General features: G+C 43.6%; 1 protein-coding gene across 2 annotated transcripts in view; it reads left to right on the top strand.

Moving 5' to 3' along the window:
* Positions 1–23537, top strand: part of GCC2 (GRIP and coiled-coil domain containing 2) — a 1745187-nt gene that overhangs the window by 1423579 nt on the left and 298071 nt on the right. For both annotated transcript variants that reach the window (XM_069636885.1, XM_069636884.1), the window contains one exon: positions 148–368. In XM_069636885.1, coding sequence (XP_069492986.1) covers positions 148–368 — 221 coding nt within the window. The remainder of the gene's footprint in view (positions 1–147; positions 369–23537) is intronic.

Below are 23537 nucleotides of genomic sequence, written 5' to 3'. Positions count from 1 at the left end.
GATCTTAAGGGCTTGTTTACCTGCTTTGTTCTGTAGTATTACTGCACCCTTTGAAACTCTGAAGACCAACCATTTCGTATCATGTTGTGGTTCTTACTGTTTCACTTTGTGAGACAATGAGTTACATTTTATTCTAATGTGTTTCAGGCTTTGCTCTGTACAATCTGAGAACATGGTTATGAAGTCAGAACATGCACAGATTTTGAGCCAACTGACAGCTCAAAATGAAGCGCTACGTAACAGCTTCAGGGATCAAGTGAGGCACATGCAGGAAGATCACAGAAAGACGATGGAGATGTTACAGCAGCAGTTGTCCAAACTCGAAGGCCAACTCTTCCAGCAAAAGAGTGAATTCAACATTATTACAAGTAAGTGATCGGCTTAGTCTGTACCCGTCAAGTGCCTCCCTTGAAGCTCCAGTTTTAGGCGCTTACCATGTTTTCCATTCAAAGCCTTGAGCAATTGAAGTCATTAGATTGATCCAGATTTGTCATCTTCGTTCTATAATTAAATTGCACTTAATCTTTGAGTTTAGGTAAGAACATGTGTTGACAAGCTGTGAGTATATTGGAACGCTAACCCAAAAAACAAATGCAAAAAGCCCTTCACTCTGTCCTCCTCAACAGGTCTGTGTATTATTTTTTTAAGCCTCTGTATTTTAAAAGTCAATTCAGAATCTTGCTGTCTGTGCTTGGCTGCTGTCTTGTTTCCTAACGATGCAGCCTAGACTCTTGAAATTCTTGTCACTGAGGCGTTCTTCATTGGGTTAGGAATCACTTACGAGACCTCGCCTCAGAGGTTTTGTTTACGTAAGGAATCTCTTGGCCTTACTAACATTTTGGAATAGTGAGAGACAAATTTGTATTTCCAAGCTGTTCCCTGTTCCATCCCACTTCATTTTTTTCCCAACCCACCATATGGATTTGCACTTTTCAGGGAGGTCTTTGACATTTGCGGCCCCTCTCTCTTCCTCAGTTTTGGGTGGTTTAAGAGAACCATAGGCATGTGGTTCCCCTTTGTTCAGGTAGTCCTTCCTGACTGGCTCAAGATGTGCGCACATAGGAAAGTTTGATCTGGGACAGTTGTCCTCCCTTGATGCATTTCCTCAGATTCATCCAGTCAGGAGTTAGGAACCACATTGGGATCTCATGAGTCTACGGCCTCCAGTTCACTCTACTGAGAATTTACCATAACATCTTTGAGTTTAATCTGACATTGAAAGTATTCTTTCCATCACAAAGAGCAAAAATGTGTTAATCTATGTTGAAAGCCATGTTGTAGAGCGTTTTGCATCAATAGGTGGGGGGGCACCCATTCTTCAGGGTTATTCATGATGGCTTTGGACAGTGCCATGAAGGGATCAAATGCAGCCCTGAAAACTGCATTAATGCCAGCCCCCTATTTTGATAAGCCTGCTCATGCTGAGGGGATGTTGGGGTTGCTCGTTTCAAAAAATTCATGGTCTGGGTCGATAGATTTAGGAGCTTTAGCACCCTTCCAGAGCTCTTGAATATTAGAGGGTGCATGATGTTAGTCTGCTGATGTGTGATTCAAAATGAGTGCATCATGATGAGAGCTCTACTATTGTGGTAGCTGTTTTGCAGAAGCCAGTGGAACTGTTTGTTTCGGAGAGGTTCTATCAAACGTTGCTTTTAAGAGCTTCTTTCGTTTCCATGCTATATGGAACATTTTCTTTACTCTTATTTGTGCCACATTAGATTGTGTTGCTGTTATTGTTCATTATGCTGCCTGATGAATTGGTTATTTTTTTTGTTTTGGGTCTTAGCACTTGCTTTTTAATTGTCTATTGCTGGAATTCTTTTTTCTAAATAATCAACAAGAAGACTCACCGTCTATACCAATTAGAGGCTCTGAGATGCAGATATTGCCTTTCTTTGGGGTTACAGCTTAGTTAAAGTAGTATTTTCATGAGCACCAATTTCAAATGTAGAACCTGCCCAATAATAGTGGTGTTAGCTCTGTGATAATGTTTCTATTCAGTGTGTGTTTTCCTTGTGTGTCAAAGGATAACTCTTCAACATGTAAAACATTCTATTAAATGAATCCCTGCATTTGATTATAGAAGAAGATTATCGCTCTGTGCCATTTCTTTCAAGGTGTGTTGTCACAGCTATGGTGGTAATGGTAAAACAGACTGTTTGCAAAAGCTGCCTGTTTTACCACATGCCACGTTAGAGCACCTCAGCCAGTAAGATAGCTTAGTGGGTTGAGTGCTTGCTGCTGCAATCTATGTGTGATCTGCAGGTTAAAATCCTTGCAAGGCCAACTCAGCCTTTCATCCTTCCGAGATCGATAAATGATTACCAACTTCGCTGGGATGATGATGATGATGATGATGATGATGATGATGATGATGATCTATATAAACATGTTCTATGTACAGCGCTTAGGCCTAAGCACTATATAAATAACAAATCATTCATTGCGATATCGTCCACCAGCCATGGCCAGAAGTTGGAATGCTGCCATAAAACTCTAGAATTTACCTCCAGGTGGTGATGAAATAACTATAGACGATCCCTTCAAAAGTTTAACTTTTATTTTTCCAGCAAGACCTTCCCTTGACCACAGGAGAATCATTTCTCCTATGGGGCCAGTTAAAGGGGATGAAAACATCGCAGTGTAATGCGGAGATGGGTCAATAAAGATCTTTCTCTGTGTTGTAAACATTTTACTAGTAGGGGTATGATCTGCTATTCTACATAATCAATTTCTATCCTCAAGTTGAGGGTGGAAATTACAAACATAAATAAAAATGCATGAGGACTTGCTCAAATACTGAGGGGTATGTCACTAAATCGACATATTTTACTACCATAAAAATAGTTTCAATGCATTGCATTCTCCATAGATTTTTGATCTGGAAATATACTCCCACCCGTGCCAGCTGCTCAGAAAATTACATGGGGCATAGTGCAGCATGACGCTGTCTCCTCGACTCGACTCTTTTGTGTCTCTACTCCCATCACTCCTCAACTACAGACTTGACGTCCGCCTATCGCATGCACTATACCCCACACTTCAGTTAATTTTTTCTGCACGCTCAGCACGCTGTTCAGAACACAGCACTGAGTTTTTATCAAGTTATCATGATGTCGGGGGCCCAAGTCTTTGGGATTTAAGCGCAGTCGAGACTGCAGTTCCATAATGTCCATCACGGACCCTCACAACATCTGTGGAACATAAATGTATAGGTAGTAGGGCCGCCCACCCAACTTATTTTGTTTGAAAAGAACTTCTCTTAAAACGTCTGCAATCAGTAAAATGTTATCTCATTTGTAAGGAACAACACAGTTCTTTGTAATTGTTCTACACAACATCGCTTTAATTATACTAAACAATGTACTTTGTTAAAAATGTTTGGCCCTAACCATAATAAAGTGCTCTGGGGTTAGTAAAATGTGTAAAACGAGGCATTACATCAATTGCAGTTTAACAAAGTAAGACCATACTTAATCGTAATTTCCTATTCAATTACACAGACACAGATAGAATAATAAATTGTTCTATCTACACAACTTCCATCTGGCTGTGCCCCATCAAACAAAACTCATAGATGTGACAAAAATATCAGGTCTTTACTCAATTACACCAAATATAATAACTCTAGCCAAAGTTGTCACTCCATGTGCACAATGTCCCGCCCCTCTTTATGTCTCTTTTATGGCCTATATCAGACCTATGAGCATCCATTAAAAACTCCAATTCTTGGTGCCCGTTTCCTGCAATGTGTGCTCTCTCATCTGTAAAAGAAATGTATGTGTGTTCTCAGAATTCATTTTGATCACAAGTGGTCAAGTGGTGTTTTTTAATTAACAACCACATCTGCACACATACTGACCTTGTTTCCTCACACATGATTTGGGTGTTGGTATTCCGATTTGCAGTCTGTCTGCCCAGAGACAAATGTTCCCAGTTCATATGAAAAAATATATATTATGACATTGTTGTTCTCTTTTTTTTTTTTTTAAAAGTGAGATGAATTGAATCATAGGAATGCGTTTTTGCACATTGAAACACCTGTGCAGATTGAAATATTTATCAATGCATTATGTATGCACTTTATACAATGACAATGTCGTTTTGAGAGCGTTATGATTTTTAATTATTGGAATGAGTTCCTGCAATAATTATATTCATTGACTTATCCATCATAATGGTGACATGCACATGCAATCTTTGCCAACGGCTTGGAAACACAATTTCCCATTTTTTGGCACTTTGCCATTAATGCACAAGATTTGGGGAAACATTTCTCCATTTAGATGTACTTGGCATTTTAAAAGTCATCAATGGTAATGGATTTTGCATTTTGAAATGGATCGTATAAACATCTTTTAACTTATTTTTTCGATTGCAGAAGTGTGACGTTTTAATATGATGTACATTATACTACAGGCGCTATCAAAATATGCACGATATAGTTCCGTTTCAAATATTATGAATACACCGACATGCTGTTGGTTAACATGCACATGTGACACCGTGGACATCACACACTGTGCCTTTATAAATTTCAAAGGCACGTTCCTTCTGCCCTCTTAACCATGAGAGCACTTTTCCGCAATTAGGAAAATACTCATTTACATCTGCAATACAAATTAATTGGCTTAAACTGGGCACAACACTATGAGATTTGTAATCATAGTTAGTAACTCAAGCCAAAATGGCCACTAGCCAGGGTGTTTACTCTGCAAGTCACCTTTTCTATGTTTTCACTGTGGTGTGGTTTTATATAAAAATGAACTTCCTGTTGGTGAAAGGTAACTGTGAACAAGCCACTAGGTTGTGGCGAAACACATCAGTGTCACACACCGAAGACCGTGGCGTGTATGGACTCGATGGCGCCTTGGCAGCCATTGAGCTCTCCACCACGTTCTTCCCATGTTGCACAGTGACATTCTAGTCTCTGCTGCCAATAGCCTTTTTCTGTCAGTTTCACCAAGAAGACTGCGCGTTGCAACCCTTTCGCGATAGGCTTCCGGGTGAAACGCTCCTTGCTGTCCTCTCTTCTATCCTCTCCCTCCACTCGCCGTTGGCACTTCCGGTAGAGGCTCCCGGCCACCCCGTCAACTTAAAGGCTGCGTCCTCCAAGATCTCCACTTCTCCTGCCCAGAGGGGGTTTTTTATGCCATCAGGCTTTTCCCCCCATATAGTTTGTTCCGGTAGAGAGGCCCTCCCAGACCTCTCTGATCTAGGTCAGGGTGGCTTCCTGTCGGGGCTGACCTTATCCACCACAAAAGAAAAAAGCCCTGTGGAAGAAGAAACTCCTACCACCCGTAGACCCTGAGACTTCAGGTGAGGAGGGGGCTGAGGGGCTGGACCAAGAAGGGGGGTCAATTTCAGCAAACAGTGACAGATTGCAATGCCCAGAAAAGACCATGGCTTCACCTGAACAATTTCAGGAGCTGGTTACGGCAGTTCAAGGGATGAACGTTGAACTGCAGAATATCAAGGCAGAGAATGCGGCTTTGAGGCAAATGATATCAGCTCGACAACCCAGAGAAACTGATCTCCCCCCTCCCCATGGCCTTGTCTTCAGGCAAATTTGATGGATCCCCTAAACGATTCAAGGAATTATTGCAGTCTTGTGGCATTTATTTTGCCTTTCGTCTCCACACGTTTGCCAGTGGTCATACTAAGGTGGGGTTCATGATTTCAAACATGACAGGAAATGCTCTGGCTTGGGCCTCCCCTCTGGTCACAGAGAATAAGCAGAGATTACCCATGTCGCTGCGGAAGAATTGCTCGATGTCCAACAATGGAGTAATGATCTACGCACTTATATCTCAACCTTTAAACGCCTTGCAGCAGATGCAGGTTGGCCAGAGCAAGCACAGTATACAATCTTTCGCCGTGGCTTAAAAGAAGAATTGAAGGATGAATTGGCTCGCATCGCTCGACCAGCGACCCTCACAGATCTAGTGTCCATCACACTCCAGATAGAGTATTGCCTAAGTGAACGACGAGTCGAAAGGCGAAAACACTGCAACCCAGTTCTTCTAACTCCCTCAGCCCCCCCTCTCTTATCGCAACCATCGGCCAACAATAAGGAAGAACCCATGCAAATCGGATCTGCCCGAGCTCCATTGACCCCTGAAGAACTAAAGAGACGTCGTGATACTGGACTATGTATGTATTGTGGATCCAATACTCATCTCCTCCGCAATTGTCCAGAAGTCCCTCCTCGCAGGACGGGAAATGACAGATCTCGGAGCTAGAGGGGACGGGTTCCCGAGGTTTCTTTCTGAGTCCCTATGGTACGCTGGCCATAGCACCTCAATCCGACACTATGGATTCCTGTCTGATGGTGGTATCGATTGAGTTACAAACACCACTAAAACAACTCTCCACCTTAGCCCTCATCGACTGCGGAGCCGCGGGTGTCTTTATGGACACTGTATGGGCTGGACACCAAGGACTTTCCTTAGTACCGCGAGGAGATGCCCAGAAGGTGGAAGGTGTTGATGGTTCTCCGCTGTCATCCGGACCCATTACCCACATTACCGAACAGCTAACCGTCATGATACAGCAGCACTCTGAGCTCTTGAAGTTTGATCTTATTCGAGCGGCCCACTTTCCTGTAATTTTGGGCATTCCATGGTTGAGGAAGGACAACCCAAACATAAACTGGGCCAGAAACACCATGACGTTTGAGTCTGGGTATTGCAAAGAGCACTGCCTGCCACACCAACCTCAGGAGGTGATAAAGATTATCTTGTCAGAACCAACAAATACATGTGATATCTGTTACATCCCACCTGAACTTTCTGAGTTCCAAGAGGTATTTAGCAACAAAGCCATCCTAGAATTGCCTCCCCATAGACCTGAGGATTGCGCTATCGATCTCACCCAGTATGCCTGGGTACCGTTTGGTAGGATGTTTCCTTTGTCCCTTACAGAAAAGGTGGTTTTACGGACGTACCCAGACTCCCATTTGATTAATGGTTTGATACAACCTTCAAGATCCCCCGCGGGAGCATCGCTGTTTTTCATTACAAAGCGTGATTCCTTTGAGTTGAGGCCATGTATGGACTATCGGGGTCTCAATAAGGTCACGATTAGGGATCGATATCCCATGCCCCTCATTAGTGGCATCCTGGAAGCGGTGCAGGGCTCTACTATTTTTTCAAAGCTAGATTTACGGAGGGCCTACCATCTCCTTCGCATCCGCGAAGAAGATGAATGGAAGATCGCATTTCGGACCCCATTTGGGCTATATGAATACAGGGTGATGCCCTTTGGTCTTGTCAACGCACCAGCCATATTTCAGCGTTTCATGGACCGCTTGTTTTCTGATGTCCTATTCATCAATACTATTGTCTATCTGGATGACATTTTGGTATTTTCTCGTTCCCCACAAGAACGCTCCCAACATCTCAGGACCGTTTTACAACGTCTTTAGTCTAGTAGTCTCTTAGTAAAACCCGAGAAATGTATCTTCATGTCTGCCTCAGTTCCATATTTGGGATACATCCTTTCTAAAGAAGGGATAACAATGGAACCCAAGAAGTTATCACCATTTTGGAATGGTCTACTCCCACTACCCTGAAGGAAGTCCAATGATTCCTAGGTTTGGCTAACTTCTATCGGAAATGTATAGACCACTTCTCCCAAACTGTGTTGCCCATCACTGCCCCGCTCAAGAAGGAGGCCAAACCCTTTCAATGGACAGATAAAGCCAACTACGCCTTTGTACGACTAAAGAAGATGTTCTGTTCTGCTCCTATCCTGTGTCAACCAGATCAAGGCAAACCGTTTGTGGTCGATGCTGATGCTTCCGCCGAGGCATTGGGGGCGGTTGTACTTCAGGAAAGTGGGGGTAAGGAGCACCCGGTAGCTTATCTCTCAAAGACTTTGTCTGCAAGCCAAAGGAATTACTCTGTGATTGAAAAGGAGTTACTCCCCCTCAAGTCTGCCTGCGAAGAATGGAGGCACCTACTACAAGGTAGCACATATACATTCATTCTGCGCACAGATCAAAAGAATCTGAAGGTCCTCCGGGCTATGGAATGTGTAAACTCCAGGCAGGCACGCTGGGCACATTTCTTTAGTCAGTACGACTTCACCATCATGTACATACCGGGTACCCAAAACGGCCTAGCTGATGCTTTATCTTGAAGAGATACTCCTGCTGTACATACTACTCCCCTCACCGAATACCTCTTTCCCAGCAATAGAATTCTTGGCACAGTCTCTACCTTTCTGCAGGACGTGAGGACTGCCACAACACCGGATTTGGAAGAAATGGTACCTCATAAAGAACAGCGGAACTTAAAATGGGCAGGAGGCTTGTTGTTAGTGAACCAAAGACTGTTCGTACCCACTCGAGCCTTACAGTTGAAGATATTGGAATGGTGTCATGACCACGCCACGGCAGGCCACCGAGGACAAAGGGGTACCCTGGAGTTAGTCACTTGTTCATTTTTCTGGCCTACCCTGATTGGTGATGTAAAGAAATATTGTAAAGCCTGTCCAGTATGTGCTTAAAGCAAGACTCTCACTAGTAAACCCTTGGGCTTGTTGGAACAGCCAGAAATACCCACTCGACCTTGGTCCCATATTTCCATGGACTTCATTGTAGATCTGCCGGTATCCCAAGGTTTTACCTGCCTCATGGTTACAGTGGATTAATTTACCAAACTAGCCCATTTTCCCCGCTTACTGGTGTTCCTTCTGCATCCAGAATGGCCGAAGTATTCCTCAAGGACATTTTTCACCTACACGGCTTACCTAATAAGATCATCACAGACAGAGGTAGCCAGTTTACATCCCGGTTTTGGGCGGTCTTGTGCCAACGCCTAGGAATTGGTAGAGCGTTGTCTTCAGGTTTCCATCCCCAGAACAATGGCCAGAAAGAACGGCTTAACGCCACTCTGGAACAATACCTTAGATGCTATATAAATCGACATCAAGACAACTGGATGTCCCTTATATCAACCGCAGAGTTTGCTTATAATAACACTGTACACTCTGCCACTAATCTTAGCCTTTTTGTTTGTACTTAAGGGGTACACCCGCGGGGTATTCTTCCAGTATTCCGTTCCCCCTCAAATGTACCCACCATTGAGTCCACTTTGGCTGAAATTGCCACTGCCCATAGAACAGCCCAAATGAGTTTATATGCAGCTAAAGAAAGGTATAAAGCCCAGGCGGACCCCCATCGCCTGCCTTGTCCCCAGTGGAAGGAGGGTGACTGGGTTTGGTTATCTACCAAGTACCTACCTCGATGGCTACGCCCAACTAAGCTGTCTCCCCGTTATGTGGAGCCCTTTAAGATCACCCAGAAGATCAACCCAGTGGCATTCAGACTCGGACTTCCGAAGAAGAGTCGTATACACCCAGTTTTCCATTCTTCCCTATTACGCTCAGTAGACCCAAACACTACGAGAAACAAAAGACCCAACTTACCTCCTTGTCCAGAGTCCGCTTCTGAGGAACATGAGGTCTCCCACATCCAAGATTCCAGATTTAGACGAGGTTGTCTGGAATACTTAGTGGCTTGGAAGGGCTATCCCCGTTCAGAAGATTCCTGGGAACCCGAGTCTTATGTCCACGCTCCTCTCCTTACTCAAAGGTTCCACCGCACCCACCCGGGTAAACCGGGAGGTGTGAGGAATAGAAGGGGGCATACTGTCACACACCGAAGACCGTGGCGTGTATGGACTCAATGGCGCCTAGGCGGCCATTGAGCTCTCCGTCACGTTCTTCCCACGTTGCACAGTGACATTCTAGTATTTGCGGGCTCTGCCGTCAATAGCCTTTTTCTGTCAGTTTCACCCAGAAGACTGCGCGTTGCAACCCTTTCGCGCTAGGCTTCTGGGTGAAACGCTCCTTGCTGTCCTCTCTTCTATCCTCTCCCTCCACTTGCCGTTGGCACTTCCGGTAGAGGCTCCCGGCCACCCCGTGAACTTGAAGGCTGCGTCCTCCAAGATCTCCACTTCTCCTACCCAGAGGGTTTTTTTTATGCTATCAGGCTTTTTCCCCCATATAGTTTGTTCCGGTATAGAGGCCCCCCCCAGACCTCTCTGATCTAGGTCAGGGTGGCTTCCTATCGGGGCAGACCTTATCCGCCACAAAAGAAAAAAGCCCTGTGGAAGAAGAAACTGCTACCACCCGCAGACCCTGAGACTTCAGGTGAGGAGGGGGCTGAGGGGCTGGACCAAGAAGGGGGGTCAATTTCAGCAAACGGTGACAAACAGGCTGCTGTCTGGCAAGGCATTTTTTCTGGGATAATTTGAATTTTAAAACTGCTGAAAATGAAAATAAAGGTTGTTTAACAATATGCAACCTATGCGCAGCGTTTGTTGACTGTCTTCCGTGATTAACACTTTGGAATACCTCGTGTGGAGTGCTGCTCACTGAAACAGCGTTTTGCATGCTGTTTAACATTGGAATATATATTTCTGAGGCTTGTGGAATCTGCTTAGATCACATGCTGTGCATAGGCCGACATCTAGTGGAAGCTGCGGAGTATTACAGTTTGTTTTTCGAAACTGGAAAATGGGCGTCGACACAGGGCGTGCCAGTAATACTATCCCTAGTGTGACGTCCACTGTACCCAAGATCCCTCACGCGTCTAGGATCCTCAGATTGTTTTTTTCCGCCATACTGGTCGGAAGCATTTTGCGGAGTCCCCTGGCCTTAGCCATACTTTTGCTAAAAATTTTAAAATAATAATCTATTGACATCCTTCCCCACCCCAACGTCGAACTTCGACACTCGACGCCGGCTGGAGAAGAAATCGACCGTCGGCTGCTGCATGACAGATTTGGGCCTCGGAAGGCCGCTGGCCTCGGCCTGGGCCTTGGAAGGCCTCTGGCCTCGGCCCTGCAAGTAGGGAGAGTGGGGGGTGGTACATACTCTAAACTCTTGGCACATAGGTACACTGTATACATTTCCTACACTTAACAGCCCGCTGCCTCAAACTGCGTATGGAGGGTACCCCTTTTCAATTTTGCCCCAAGTGCAATCGCAAATACCCTTGGGTCGACAGGCACGCCACATGCAATCTCTGCTTGCCGAGGGACCACCCCGAAGCGAACTGCAGAGCGTGTAGTAGGTTTAAACCTAAGACACTTAAGGACCGTTCGACGAAGCGTTGGACCCACCACGTTTTGCATGCTGTTTAACATTGGAATATATATATATATATATATTTGACTGTAAGGAAAACAGTCTAAATATACAAATATATATATATTAGTATCGGTATCTATGGTGATCCATCTAAATACATCATCAATCGTTCTTGGGTGTATCACTTTTAACATGTCTTAAAAATCGCTCCTGCTCTTTCCAAACTCCTAATTAATGAATAGATTTAGATATGGGGTCAGCTTAGTAGGCCGGTTAAAGTTATACATGCAAGATCGATTAATGGCCTATTTAAATGGATCACCTTAGATACAGTTTCTAATATATATATATATATAAGGAACTCACTGAGGGAACTTTTGCCTCAGGCAGACTGCAAATCTGAATACAAACGGCCAAATCAAGTGTGAGGAACCACGGCCAGTATGTGTGCAGAAGACAGATCGCAACAGTTTGCTTTTAGCTACAGGCTTTCACCCGAAACACATCATAGAAAGTGTACCCTTTAGCCAAATTATGAGGTACAAGAGGAACATTTCATCAACTGAAGAATACAAGCAACAAACTGATCCAGAGAAAATATGCGCCAGAACTGATCAAGAAGACGGCTCAGAAGGTTGAGCATATCCCGAGAGAGGATGTATTAAAATCAAAATCTACTAAGGAGAACCCTATTCAGTGCAGAGCCAAAAAATCAAACCGAAAATTAAGAAGAACTGCTAAATATTAAAACTGGACAATGATGAGGTGAAAGTCCTAGTATATGCTGACGATCTAACGGTGGTCTTGAGGAATCCGGAGGTGGGTGGACCCTTATTGAGGAATATGTTGCAAGAGGTGGGAGAATTGTCTGGCTATAAAGTGAACTGGGGTAAAACGGTAGTTTTCCCGCTTCAGATGAACCGTTGAATAGGAGGTTGTTGGATTGGGATTGCCAATGGGCTGATGTTTCAGTGAAATATTTAAGAGTCTACTTGGTGCGCGATATTAAGATTAAGAGAACGGTGAAATACAATGCAGACAAATTGAGAGAAATTCTTCTGAAGGTTGTACAAAGATGGGAAAGATTGACTCTAAGCATCTGGGCAAGAATCAATGCTATCAAGATGATGATGTTGCCAAAGGTCCTGTATTTTATTCAATCACTTCCCCTTAAATTTACTAAAAGAGTGCTCCGGAGCATTGATAGGATTTTTATGGACTTCCTATGGGGAAAAGGTAATAGGCCAAAAATTCCTCGATTTATTTTGGTGCGTATAGTTAAAGATGGGGGCTTTGGTTATCCGGTAATGGAGAATTATTGTAGGGGATTTTTATTGAGGAAGGCTTCTTATTACTTTGAGGAATGGCGGGGATCAGATCCATATTGGCTTTTAATGGAAAAGGAAATGCTGCATCCCTTTTCCCTGGACTGCTTATATTCGTATGGGAGATTGGGGAATTCTGGTGAAATTTGGAGACTCTAGTGATTTCTAAGTCAGTGTTGGTTACTTAGATTCTGGGGTGTGGGCAATCCTTGTATTTGTATGATTCGGCCTCTATTTGGCTGAATCCTGGTTTAGAATTTAATAATAAAATGCTTAATTGGAGGGGTTGGGCTAACAGGGGCATTCTGAAAGTAGGGGATGTATGGAGAGAGGGGAGGATGGTTCCGTTAGAATTAACTAATCGTTATAGTCTGCATAATAGGGAGGCGGGTAGATATGGGCTTTTGGAGCGGTTGCTGATGGAAAGATTGCAAATTTTGAGCGGACCTTTGAGTGGTAGACCTCAGATTTGTGAGATTTATGCTACGTCTCCTAGGACAATTTCTACATATGTTAGGTTGATGCCTTTGCAGGACTGTATGAGGAGTTCCTGGGGTCAGTTGCGAATGAAATGGGTGTCTGAATTGGAAACTGATCTTTCTGATGGCTTGTGGGATAATAGCTGGAGGGCTTCGGTGAGGGCCAAGGTTGATTTAAATCTGAGGTATATTCACCAACGTCTTTTAGGCCGTATTTATTGGACACCAGTGAAAATGAAGGAGAGAGGCTTGGCTGATGTAGATCTGTGCTGGGGGTGTGAGGCTCAAGAGGGAACTATCTACATATGCTCTGGGAGTGTAGTAGAGGGCTGGAATTTTGGAGAGAGGTTTTGGATTGCATTGATATGGTAACTAGTATGACACTGCCTGGTACTTTTCTGTCAGTGATTTTCCTTTCAACTGATAGTCGAAGTGTGAACATGGTTAGGAATGGATTGATAGAGCATTGTTGATGGCCATAAAATAAATAATGAAGGTGTGGAAATCCAGGAAGAAGCCACATTGCGAGAACTGGGTGTCGGATATGCGGACGCTCTCTTGGTATGAGAAGACTCGGGCAGTTCGACAACATCGGGAAATTGAGTACGAGGAGAGATGGGGGTCATTCAGTGATTTATTTGGATGAAGTGTAGGCTTTGGTTTATCTTGTGGATATTGAGGTTGGGGGGGTTGGTAGGGGTGTATGTCTTGTCCTGTTGTTGTTTTTTTTGTGTTTTGTGTTGTCACGTCTTGCCATGAGATAGGAGAGTGGGGATGTTTTCGGATTTCGTTTTGAATAGCTGTTAATTTAGTAGTAATTTGCATGTTGTTGCACTGATGTATATGGAGTAATCTTTTGCTTGTTCCCATTCTGTTGTTACTCAGTTGTATTATTTTCTGTATAATTATTAAATAAAGTTGGTAAAAAAAATACTGGACAACGCTCTAGAAAGACTATTCAAAGTACTGCCTGTATTTGCATGCAAAAAAGTATGACCTTAAAAAACATGTTGGTTCAACCAGACTGTAAAAAGAATGCAACTAAGAGCAAATATACAGGGACACAACTGGTTCATAATTGCAGGCACTGGGGAAACATTCTGAGGGATATGTCATCACACACCCATGTACGGGAAAGAAAATACTCTTAAGACATCCCTCCAATGTGGTGTATGGCCTTAAAGGTCCATGCTGCATTTTTTATGTAGGCATAACATCCCGCAAAAACAAAACCCCTTTGATGGGACACAAGTCTAATATCGGGTTAAAGAACCAGAGATCCCCAGTAGCACGTCACTTTGCAGGATTAAAACAAAATGTTGCCCAACTACAATGTGTTATCTGGGAGCGAGTGGTATTACAGAAAAAAGGAGGTGATGTTCAAAAGATGTTACTGCAGAAAGAAATAAAGTGGATTCAAACGCTAGAATCATTGACCCCACGGGGCATGAATCAAGAATGGCACTTATCATGCTTCCTATAATATCTGCTTAAGATTGTGATTGGATGGGTAGAAGGGGTGGGCAGCACTTGGTTAAATACATTCTTGTATTATCTTCAGTTGTAGAAATTCATGTGAAATAAAAGTAGTATTGATGGAACACCTCAGTACAAAAAATCCTTTGGCACAAGGATATTAATACTAGGCATATAAGGTTCAAAGTTACCTCTGAACCGACCCAGTGCTCTCTTTGTCCCATCAGCATGGGGTACAAGGAAATGTTAATATATAGATTCAAAGCCATTTCAAAACTTCTCAATAATTAAATCACTTCTCCTTTCAATATTATTTTATGCTATCTCGGGTTCCCGGCGTTGCCCATGTCCTGATCGAGTTGTGTCTCATGTGCCCTGGAGTATGTTGCTCTTCTCATATCAGCAAGTCTTGCTTCAGTTTGCTCTGGCAACTCATTTGCCCTGGAGGAAGTTGCTCTTGTCCTCTGGTCGGCAAGTCGTGCTGCTGTTGGTTGTTCTGTTTCAGAAGCTCTTGATATTGATTTTCGCTTTGCATCAGATGGAGCTTTTCCAAGTGATGTTCGCTTTTTGTGCTGCAGGTTTCAGTCACTCAATAGCTTTAGCACATTTGAGAAAATGTCCAAGAAAGATTGATTGATTGTGCTCTCTTCTTGTGAATGAACTTCAGTAAACTGTAACCTTGTCTTTTTCTATATTTGGAGTGGCGTGATCAAAGGAATTTCTTTTAAAATTTCCTTCAAGAATGCTTTAATAAACACTTTCGAGCTGTATACAGTAGTAATACATTTCAAAGGAATAACCAATGTATCGAACATTTTGCTTCAGACACTTTTCCAAATTTTGCCTCCTTCTAGTACCTACTGTAGTGAATCATGGTGAGCATCAGTAAATGAGGGTGCCTACGGAGTGAATTTCTTGCAACCAAACATAGACTACAATCTTGCCCCGACAAAGTAGGAATCCATGCAAAATTTGCTAGCAGTGGGTTCAACAGCGTGGATTTGTATAGCTGAACAAACGTATATACACACACACACAAAACATTTCTTTGCATATAAGATTTTTGCATCCAAACATAGACTACTATCTTGCCCCAGACAAATGATGAATCCATGCAAAATGTGTTTGACGTGGTTTCAACTGTGTAGATTTGTATAGCCGGACAAACATACAGCTTTATATATTAGATTAGTCTTCTAATTGCTCCAAAGGACACTGCAATTTGCCATAGTCCTGCAGGCAATACATTTCGGATTCACATTTGTCTTCAAGGCTAAACACTATCATTATTAACAAACGCATAATCATTCCAAAAGAAGTTTTACAAAATTACACATAAAAACAAACACACAAAAACATATTTAAAAAAAACAAAAGGAAGAGAGCGTGATTACGCATATTGAACAATCCATATGCAATGTACCGATAACGGTTAATAGTAAGGTTACCTTAAGGGATCATACGATAATGGCATAAGTGAAGAAAGGGAACAGTAGTTGCACATTGAGTTGTCACGATGTCATGACCCTTTCCCCTGGCCCTCACTGGAAAGTCAGCCTTCCAGTTAGGGCCAGGTCAAAGGCCTTAAAACCTCATTGAAGACTCTGAGTCAGTCCTGGCGCCTTTGGCGCCAGGCTCATAACCATCATGAAGACCAACATTAGAATGGGACTATTTACTTGGGACTATTTAACTTGGGGGGGGTTCAGCCAACATGGAGGCACACACATAGCTCAGTTACAAGGAACTGAGCTATACATTCTAGTCTTTTGGGTGTGGCAGGCCTGGGACTATTTTACCTGGAATACTTTACCTGAGACTATTTAAACCACACCCAAACAGCAGAACATGCTTTGCATTATTCTGTTGTGGGCAGCGTAACGCTCACCGTGTCCATTTCTTTGATGCCAGTTTACCTGAAACCAAGGACCTGCAGAGAGAGAAAGAACACTACGAAACTTACCTGGAACAGTATCCTGTCTTCAATCCATCGCTGACTTAAGTCCCACTCACCTGAACTCATCATCCGGCACCGCATGCATCCTGGAATACCATAACCTGGAAAGAGGAGAAAGAAAGACAGCATTAGTAAGCGTTTACTCACGTTTCCTTCCGAATGAAGAAAGCCACACAATTCTTACCTTGGTAGTCATCTCCTGGTCAGTATCATTGATGGAACATTACAGCGCTCGGCGAGGAACATAGCAACCTGCAAGGAGAGAAAAGACACAGGTTAGCAATATAAAAGGCGAAACAGCGCCGCGCATCACGCATTACTCACCAGACAGCATCGTGCACACCGCGCTTTCGCCTACCGGCCCATGCTCATCTTCAAACTGCATGACAACACCAAAATACCTTTCCATACGTAAAAGGAAAGAAGCAAGACATTATTATTCGAACTAAGAGGTACATAAGAACTGCATATAAATACTGTAAAGCAGCAAACCTTCGTAGTCGCAGCCGGCCTGGATTCCCACAGTGGGGCTTGCACCAGTGAAGTAACTTGGTTGCTGCTCGCCCCCCACATCTACGCGCCCCTGCCACGAGGAGCAGGACGGAGAATCCACCTTTTCCAATAATTAAGGTGAGGAGAAGGCCCAAGGGGGAGGAAGGAGTTGAGGCCAAGGGAGGTGGGAAAACATAAAGACAATCTGGTATTGAATCCAGCTCTCCTATATTGCAGACCTAGCTTTAACCAGAGGCCTTACCAAGGGACCGGGAGAGGGTTTGAGAGTGCAAATCATCCAGCCAGGGCTAGGTGGCGTCTCCGTGGATACCAGGTGAGCGTAACACACGATCCACAGGTGAAAAATAGGGAAACAATATATTTAAAGAATTACCTCAATCTTCTGTGTAACCTCACAGGAGTTAAATGATCATGTTCCACTTGTTGATGAATAAACCCAAAAGAAAGGGGGGGAAGGAATCAAGCAAGCACAATTTAAAATGATTTTAAAATGCTGTTCCTCTGATGATTAAAACAACTTCAGTTCCCTCCCCAAAGTATGCATCCTTATCCTGCCTTCCTCCAAAAGTTCCAAACCGAGATCTTTCACCTCGGTGCTGCAGCGCCAAACACCTGGTGTTGACACTGACTTACCTGAGCATAATGAGCTGCCCTCGCATGTGGTGTGATGTCACACGTACCACGACGTGATGATGTCACATCCTCCCGTGTCTCGTAATACATCAGAGGTTTATACTCTGAACTGTATTTTGGTTTATGGTTGTACTCTTATGGATTTCTATTTACTCTTTTGAATTTATTTTGAAATTTTGGAATCTGTTAGAGCATTATTTGAAGACAGAATTTTTTCAAATTGCAAGGTGCAATTTAAAAAAAAAAAAGCTAAATCACACCCACAGGTGAAGTGTGGAGGAACAAAAGAAGCCAAAAATTAAGTGTATATGTATTTTTCCATTAATTATTCTGTTAACTAAGGGAATATATTTTTGCAACTGTTCATAGCCATAAGAAAGATATAAAAGGTTTTTTTACCCGGGTCGAGTGCACTAGTACCATATGTTGGCAACAATGAATTTAGGTGTGCAAGTATTTAGATGGATTACTATAGATACTGATTCTATTATACATATACATTCGTAGGAATTCACTGAGGGAACATTTACCTCAGAGTCAGTCAGGCTGCAAATCTGAATACAAACATCCAAATCATTTGTGAGGAACCAAGGTCCATAAGTGTGCTGATGTGGCTGATAAATAAAATACACCACTTGTGATCAAAATAAATTATGCCAACACACATACATTTGTTTTACAGGTGAGAGACCACACATCGCAGGAAAGGAGCACCAAGTGTTAGAGTTTTTAATGAATGTTCATATCCTGTTGAAGACCATAAAAGAAAAATCAAGAAGGACACACAGGACTTTGTGTGCCCTATTAGAGAGGCCAAAACACAGATTGTCGACACACGATAAGGTTTTAATATTTGGAATCATTGAGTAAAGACCCAACATTTTTGCCACATCAGTGAGTTTTGATTGATGGGGTGCAGACATTTGGGAAGTTGTGTAAATAGAACAATGTATTATTACAATAGGAAATGACGATTTAGGATGGTCTTACTCACTCAGATGTTGTTAAACTGTAATGGAATGTAACAATGCGTCGCTTTGCACATTTTACTAACCCCTAAGCACTTTATTGCGGCTAAGGCCAAACATATTTAACAAAGTACATAGTTTAGTATAATCAAAGCAATGTTGTGTAGAACAATTACAAAGAACGGTGTTGTTCCTTATAAATGAGATAACATTTTACTGACTCCAGAAGCTTTGAGAGAATTTCTCTTCATACAAAATAAGTTGGGTGGGTGGCCTTAGTACCTTCAGATTTTGGATTCATAGCAACCCAAACTTTGTAGGGTCCTATAATTGTGTTTAGCCCGATTGGTTATAGGTATAGGTACAGCCAGTGGCTGCGGGGGCCATCCATAAATCATTACTGTTTGTGTGTAGTGTGATGTCATCATCATCATAACGTTGTTTTGACACAGAGCCATAAAAGTATAGCAGAACGAATGCAATACATCTCAATTAAATTTAACAAAATGTTTTCATTTCAGTGGTAGGTTACGTTAAACTGGGCACAATGTCACAGGATCCCAGTAATATCATAAGGGTGGTGAAGTTAATGGTGGGCATCATCAGCAAGGACCGGGAGGAGTCATGATGGTATTAATACATCATCTGCCAAAGGAGGTCTAGGGTTGAGGAAAACACCTACGAGCCTGTTCCGCAAAGGAATAGTATTTTCTGCCGAGAGCACGGGCTGCTGTAGCATGTATTCCAGGGGGATGGCACTGAGCTGTATTGTGCTGCTTAACAAGGGGTAACATCTCATATTGGAACTCAGTATGCGCTCAGCCATGCCAGAGTCCATAAGATCAATTCTAATACAATCAATGGCATTTCCCCCCTGTTGGCTAATTCTGGCACAGCTTGTGATTGGTTCCCGTGTCACAAACTGACACCCCCTCACTGTCCGCATTCAATGGATACTTTTATTCAAAAAGGCATCTCTGGGTTCATGGTAACTAGGAGCCAACTTGGGGATCCTATCCAAATACATTGACCCTCCAGCCCGGGAGGCAATTGGCCTGTTGGTTTAGGCTATGGGGGCATGAGAGACATGACCCAGCCTTCTTGTTGACTTGTCAATTATTGTATTCACCCATGTTGCTCTGCCCTTCTTCAATGCAGTAGGCAGGGGCGGGGGGTAGGGAGGATTGGTTACTCCAATTGGGGGCACATCCGTTTGAAACAATTTTAGACTAGGTCCCGTTGCCCACTGAAGCAATTGTAGAGTTAATTCTTGTTGGAGATTCTTGGCCATGTCCCATCCCCTCATGGGTGGCATTAAAGTTGTTAATAGCAGGGCGGATTTGGATAATAACAATTCAACTTCCACCAGTTTGTCTGAGTCCAATTTACCTCCCTCTTAGTTGTGCAATATATCCCCTCTTTGATCACTCCCTTTCCAATAGCTTTAAACAGGGATAAGACTAGGTTATTTAGTATCAACACTTCAGCCAACACAGTGCTACTATGGCCCTCATTGCTCACAGGCCCCTCCTCGTTGGGCTTTACACCTTGCTTGCAAGGTAATAGTAGACACGGTGTTGCACTGGCCGGCATAATGTTACTGGACTCCCTTTTTGATCTGTCCCGCCCACACTCTGCCATATTTCCCCTGTTTTCAGTCTGGGGGTTTGCTGCACCCTGCGGCGACCCTGTGTGTGGCCCATGTGGGCAAGAAATAGCCTTAATTGAGGGCCGTATGGGGTCATCAGTTGTGGCCATCTTGTGTTGCATTAAAGTCCCCCCCCCCGCACCCCATTGGTGCGACATTTTCAGTGGGGGCCGGCTAGCAGTAATTAGAAAGTAAATCATCGGAAGCTGTGTTCTTCATCATAGTGGCCAACAGGGTGCAATCGGGATTGGGGTCCCAATATCACAGACATGGTTGTAGACATGGCCAGTAACTCCCCCAGCGAGCCTACTCGGATGAGCTCCAACAGTAATTGCAGGCAGCACAGAGCTCAGACATTCATACAGACTTGTGACTATTTCACTATTGGTGGGGGCCACAATGTTGTGTGTATCATTTTTCAAGGTGTCCAGACTGACTGGGGCACCAAATGATCCCAGAAACTTGTGGATCTCACTGATGAGAGAATGGGCTTCCCCCAGCAGCCTTGCAGAATTCGCTGGTCTAACCTCTGTGGCGCTTGCTGAGGACAATGAGTCTGCTGTTAGAATGTTCCTTTTCATAGGCAAGATTTTCCACTGAGGTTTAAGTGCTGGCCCAGGCTTAAGTGTGGCTGGCGTGTCATGGGTAGCGGGGGTTTCATGGTCGATGGACTGACCGTGAGTTAGCAGTGCTATTTAGCAGATTAGCAGAGTGTTTTTTTTCCCCTTTTTGGACTTGATAAATGTCTGGATGCTTAGCGCCCACTATACCACCCCAACTCCTCTTGTGCTTCTTGGGCTCTGCTAACCCCAAAATAATTTAGCTCTGCAAGATTTGGGGTTGTTTTACCGCAAATGAAATGTCCGCGACAGAAATGACAGCATGAGAAATGTACTTTACACAAAATTGTTTGTACATTTCCATCCACGGTAAAACAACCCAAATCTATCGAAACGTAAACCCCTGCCCACACATCCACTCACACTGCCACCCTCCTACTTATCTTTTATTGCAACGTGCTGTACCCTGCAACGCTGGTTCCCTTTCACTTTCGTGTTCGGGAACTGGCGGCGCAGGTTCCTTTTCTTTTTTCTTTTTTTTTGATCAGGTCAGCTGCAGGGCTGTCCCCCACAATCTCCGCTCACTATTCTGTATAGTGAGTGGGGTGTTGGGGGGCCGTCCCTCTTTTTTTTTCCCCAAATGACCTACACCACCAAATAGATATTACAAAATGTCCTACGAACATTTATTCAGTAGGACATTTAGTAGTATCGATTTTAGAACTTTTGGTGGTGTAGGTCATTTGGATTCGGTCATTTTGACCGAATCCCTCTGCAGTCACTCTTAGTCTTTGTTGGCAGCCATGCCCTCTTCCCTCCCACCTGGCTCACCTGATCTGCCACGTACCGTTTGCTGTTTTCTTTGCCTTTGTAAATCCTCCGTACTTATGTGGGTCTTCAGGCTTTCAGACCCACTCTGGAGTCTCCAGGAGTCACCAAACAGCATTGCTCCATGGCCGGGAGGCCAAATAAATCTTCAGGTGGCACGCCTGGCCTCATCCCCCACAGGCTTTGCCCTTGCTGGTTATTCCAGCAGATTAAGGCATTCAGGAGGGGGCTGGGCTCCAGTACTACAGGAGCAGTTCATGGACACATGGCGCTCGGCACCCCCAGCAGGCACAAACACACACGTCCTTATTTCCCGCTGGCTTCCAGTGGAGTCAATACTCATTCCCCGGCGGTGACCCTCTCCCATGTGGCCAGGGGACAGCAGCCTCTACCTGACTCTGGGGATGGTGATGTGAGGGAGGATCACATGGGAGGGGACAAAAGCTGATCTGTTTGAACCAGAAACCTAGATGACTCTTTCGAACAATCAGATTAAAACACTTCCTCAGGTCTCTACATACAACAAGGAGTCAAGTACGACAGGATTGATATAACCATATACTTTCCAACCCCCCTTTTGCATTTACAAACCCTGAGATTATCACTTTTGAGACTAAAAAGAAATGTATGAATGAGTTGTCCAAGACCTACAATCATATGAGAGATAACTTAACTGGCGAGAGAGTGGCTTCAAAGTCCCTGCAGTCTAGAGAAGATCTAGTGTTTAAACCATTTTATAAGGGAGGGGGCATTGTATTTAAGTAATAAACCAACAACGGGCCCGGGCTTTACCGGGCCAGGTAATGATCGGGTCAGTTTGCAAGGGCTTTGTTAGTCTGGGCATTACCTGCCCCGGTCAAGCCCTGCATCTGGAGGGGTTTATTGCTACTAGCATCCCGGCATGTTTACTGGGATGCTAATAGTTGTGTTTTTTAAGTTGAGAAATGGCTTTTCTCAATTTAAAAATAAAAACTACACACAAATATGGCTGCCATGGATTAGGGAGAAGGGGACTACACGCTCCTTTTTCATGGTGGCGATTGCCATGACAGAGATGTGGTGCCAGCAAGGGACAAAGGAGCGCAGGGTAAGTGGGGCAGGCGTGGGGGAAAGGAGGAGAATGTGGAAATTGGGATTGGATGGAAGGAGGAGAGCGCGGACGCACTTAACTGAATCCTGGTTGGGAAGATGGTGGCCTCCTGCTTCCAAGGAGGCTTTTAGTGATGCTTTGCCATGAAGTAAAGACCCTGTTCAGAGCATCCTGATTGGCTGGGAGGCCGCCGCAACCCCATTGTCGGATGCTAATACTTAATAAAGGAGATTACGAGGGAGAAGCTCTCCATCTTTTAAACAGCACATCCCATTATGAGAAACTAAATGAGAATCCCATCAAGAGACTAATGGGAGAGAGAAATAATTTAACAGAGTGGGCCTTTGCGGAAGGATGGATTCATTTGGAAGACTAACTTTTGTTAAGTCGATCCCACCCAAAATCAACCGCATTTAAAAACTACCAAATGTCCACAAGGATGTGAATAAGCTCCCTGCGAGACCAATAGTCTCAGCAATAGGATCCATTTTGTAACCTTTGTCGATATATGTTGACTTCTTCTTGAAACCATGTGTCACAAAAATGAGGTCATATATCAGAGACCCATACGGTATAATCAGCACTGATGATTTGTTAGTGACCTTCTATGTTGAGGCTGTGTATACACATATTCCACAAATGGATAGTCTCAGAGTCATTAAGCAAAATCAAAATTCAACAGTCTGAGAAAAACATGATGTGTCTATAGGCTTTAATGAAAGAAAGATGTAACTTGAATGTTGACATAAGTATGTAATACTAAAGAAAATGGCCATAAAAACGTATTTACAAATCTTCATTATAAATCACCAAGCAAAAATAGTATCTGCTGAGAGACCCAGATATTGTAAGATTACTATTGCTAGCTTTAAAAAGTGTAAATTGCACATTATTCTGTAATATGGGACAAAACCTACATGTCATGCAGAAACAACCATTTAATTAGGTTCTTTTGTAAAT

Source organism: Ambystoma mexicanum, chromosome 7p, assembly GCF_040938575.1.
Source record: "Ambystoma mexicanum isolate Mex_15411 chromosome 7p, UKY_AmexF1_1, whole genome shotgun sequence".
Taxonomy (NCBI): domain Eukaryota; kingdom Metazoa; phylum Chordata; class Amphibia; order Caudata; family Ambystomatidae; genus Ambystoma; species Ambystoma mexicanum.
The sequence above is the reverse complement of the archived record's forward strand: the minus strand, read 5'-3'. Positions and strand labels throughout refer to the sequence as shown.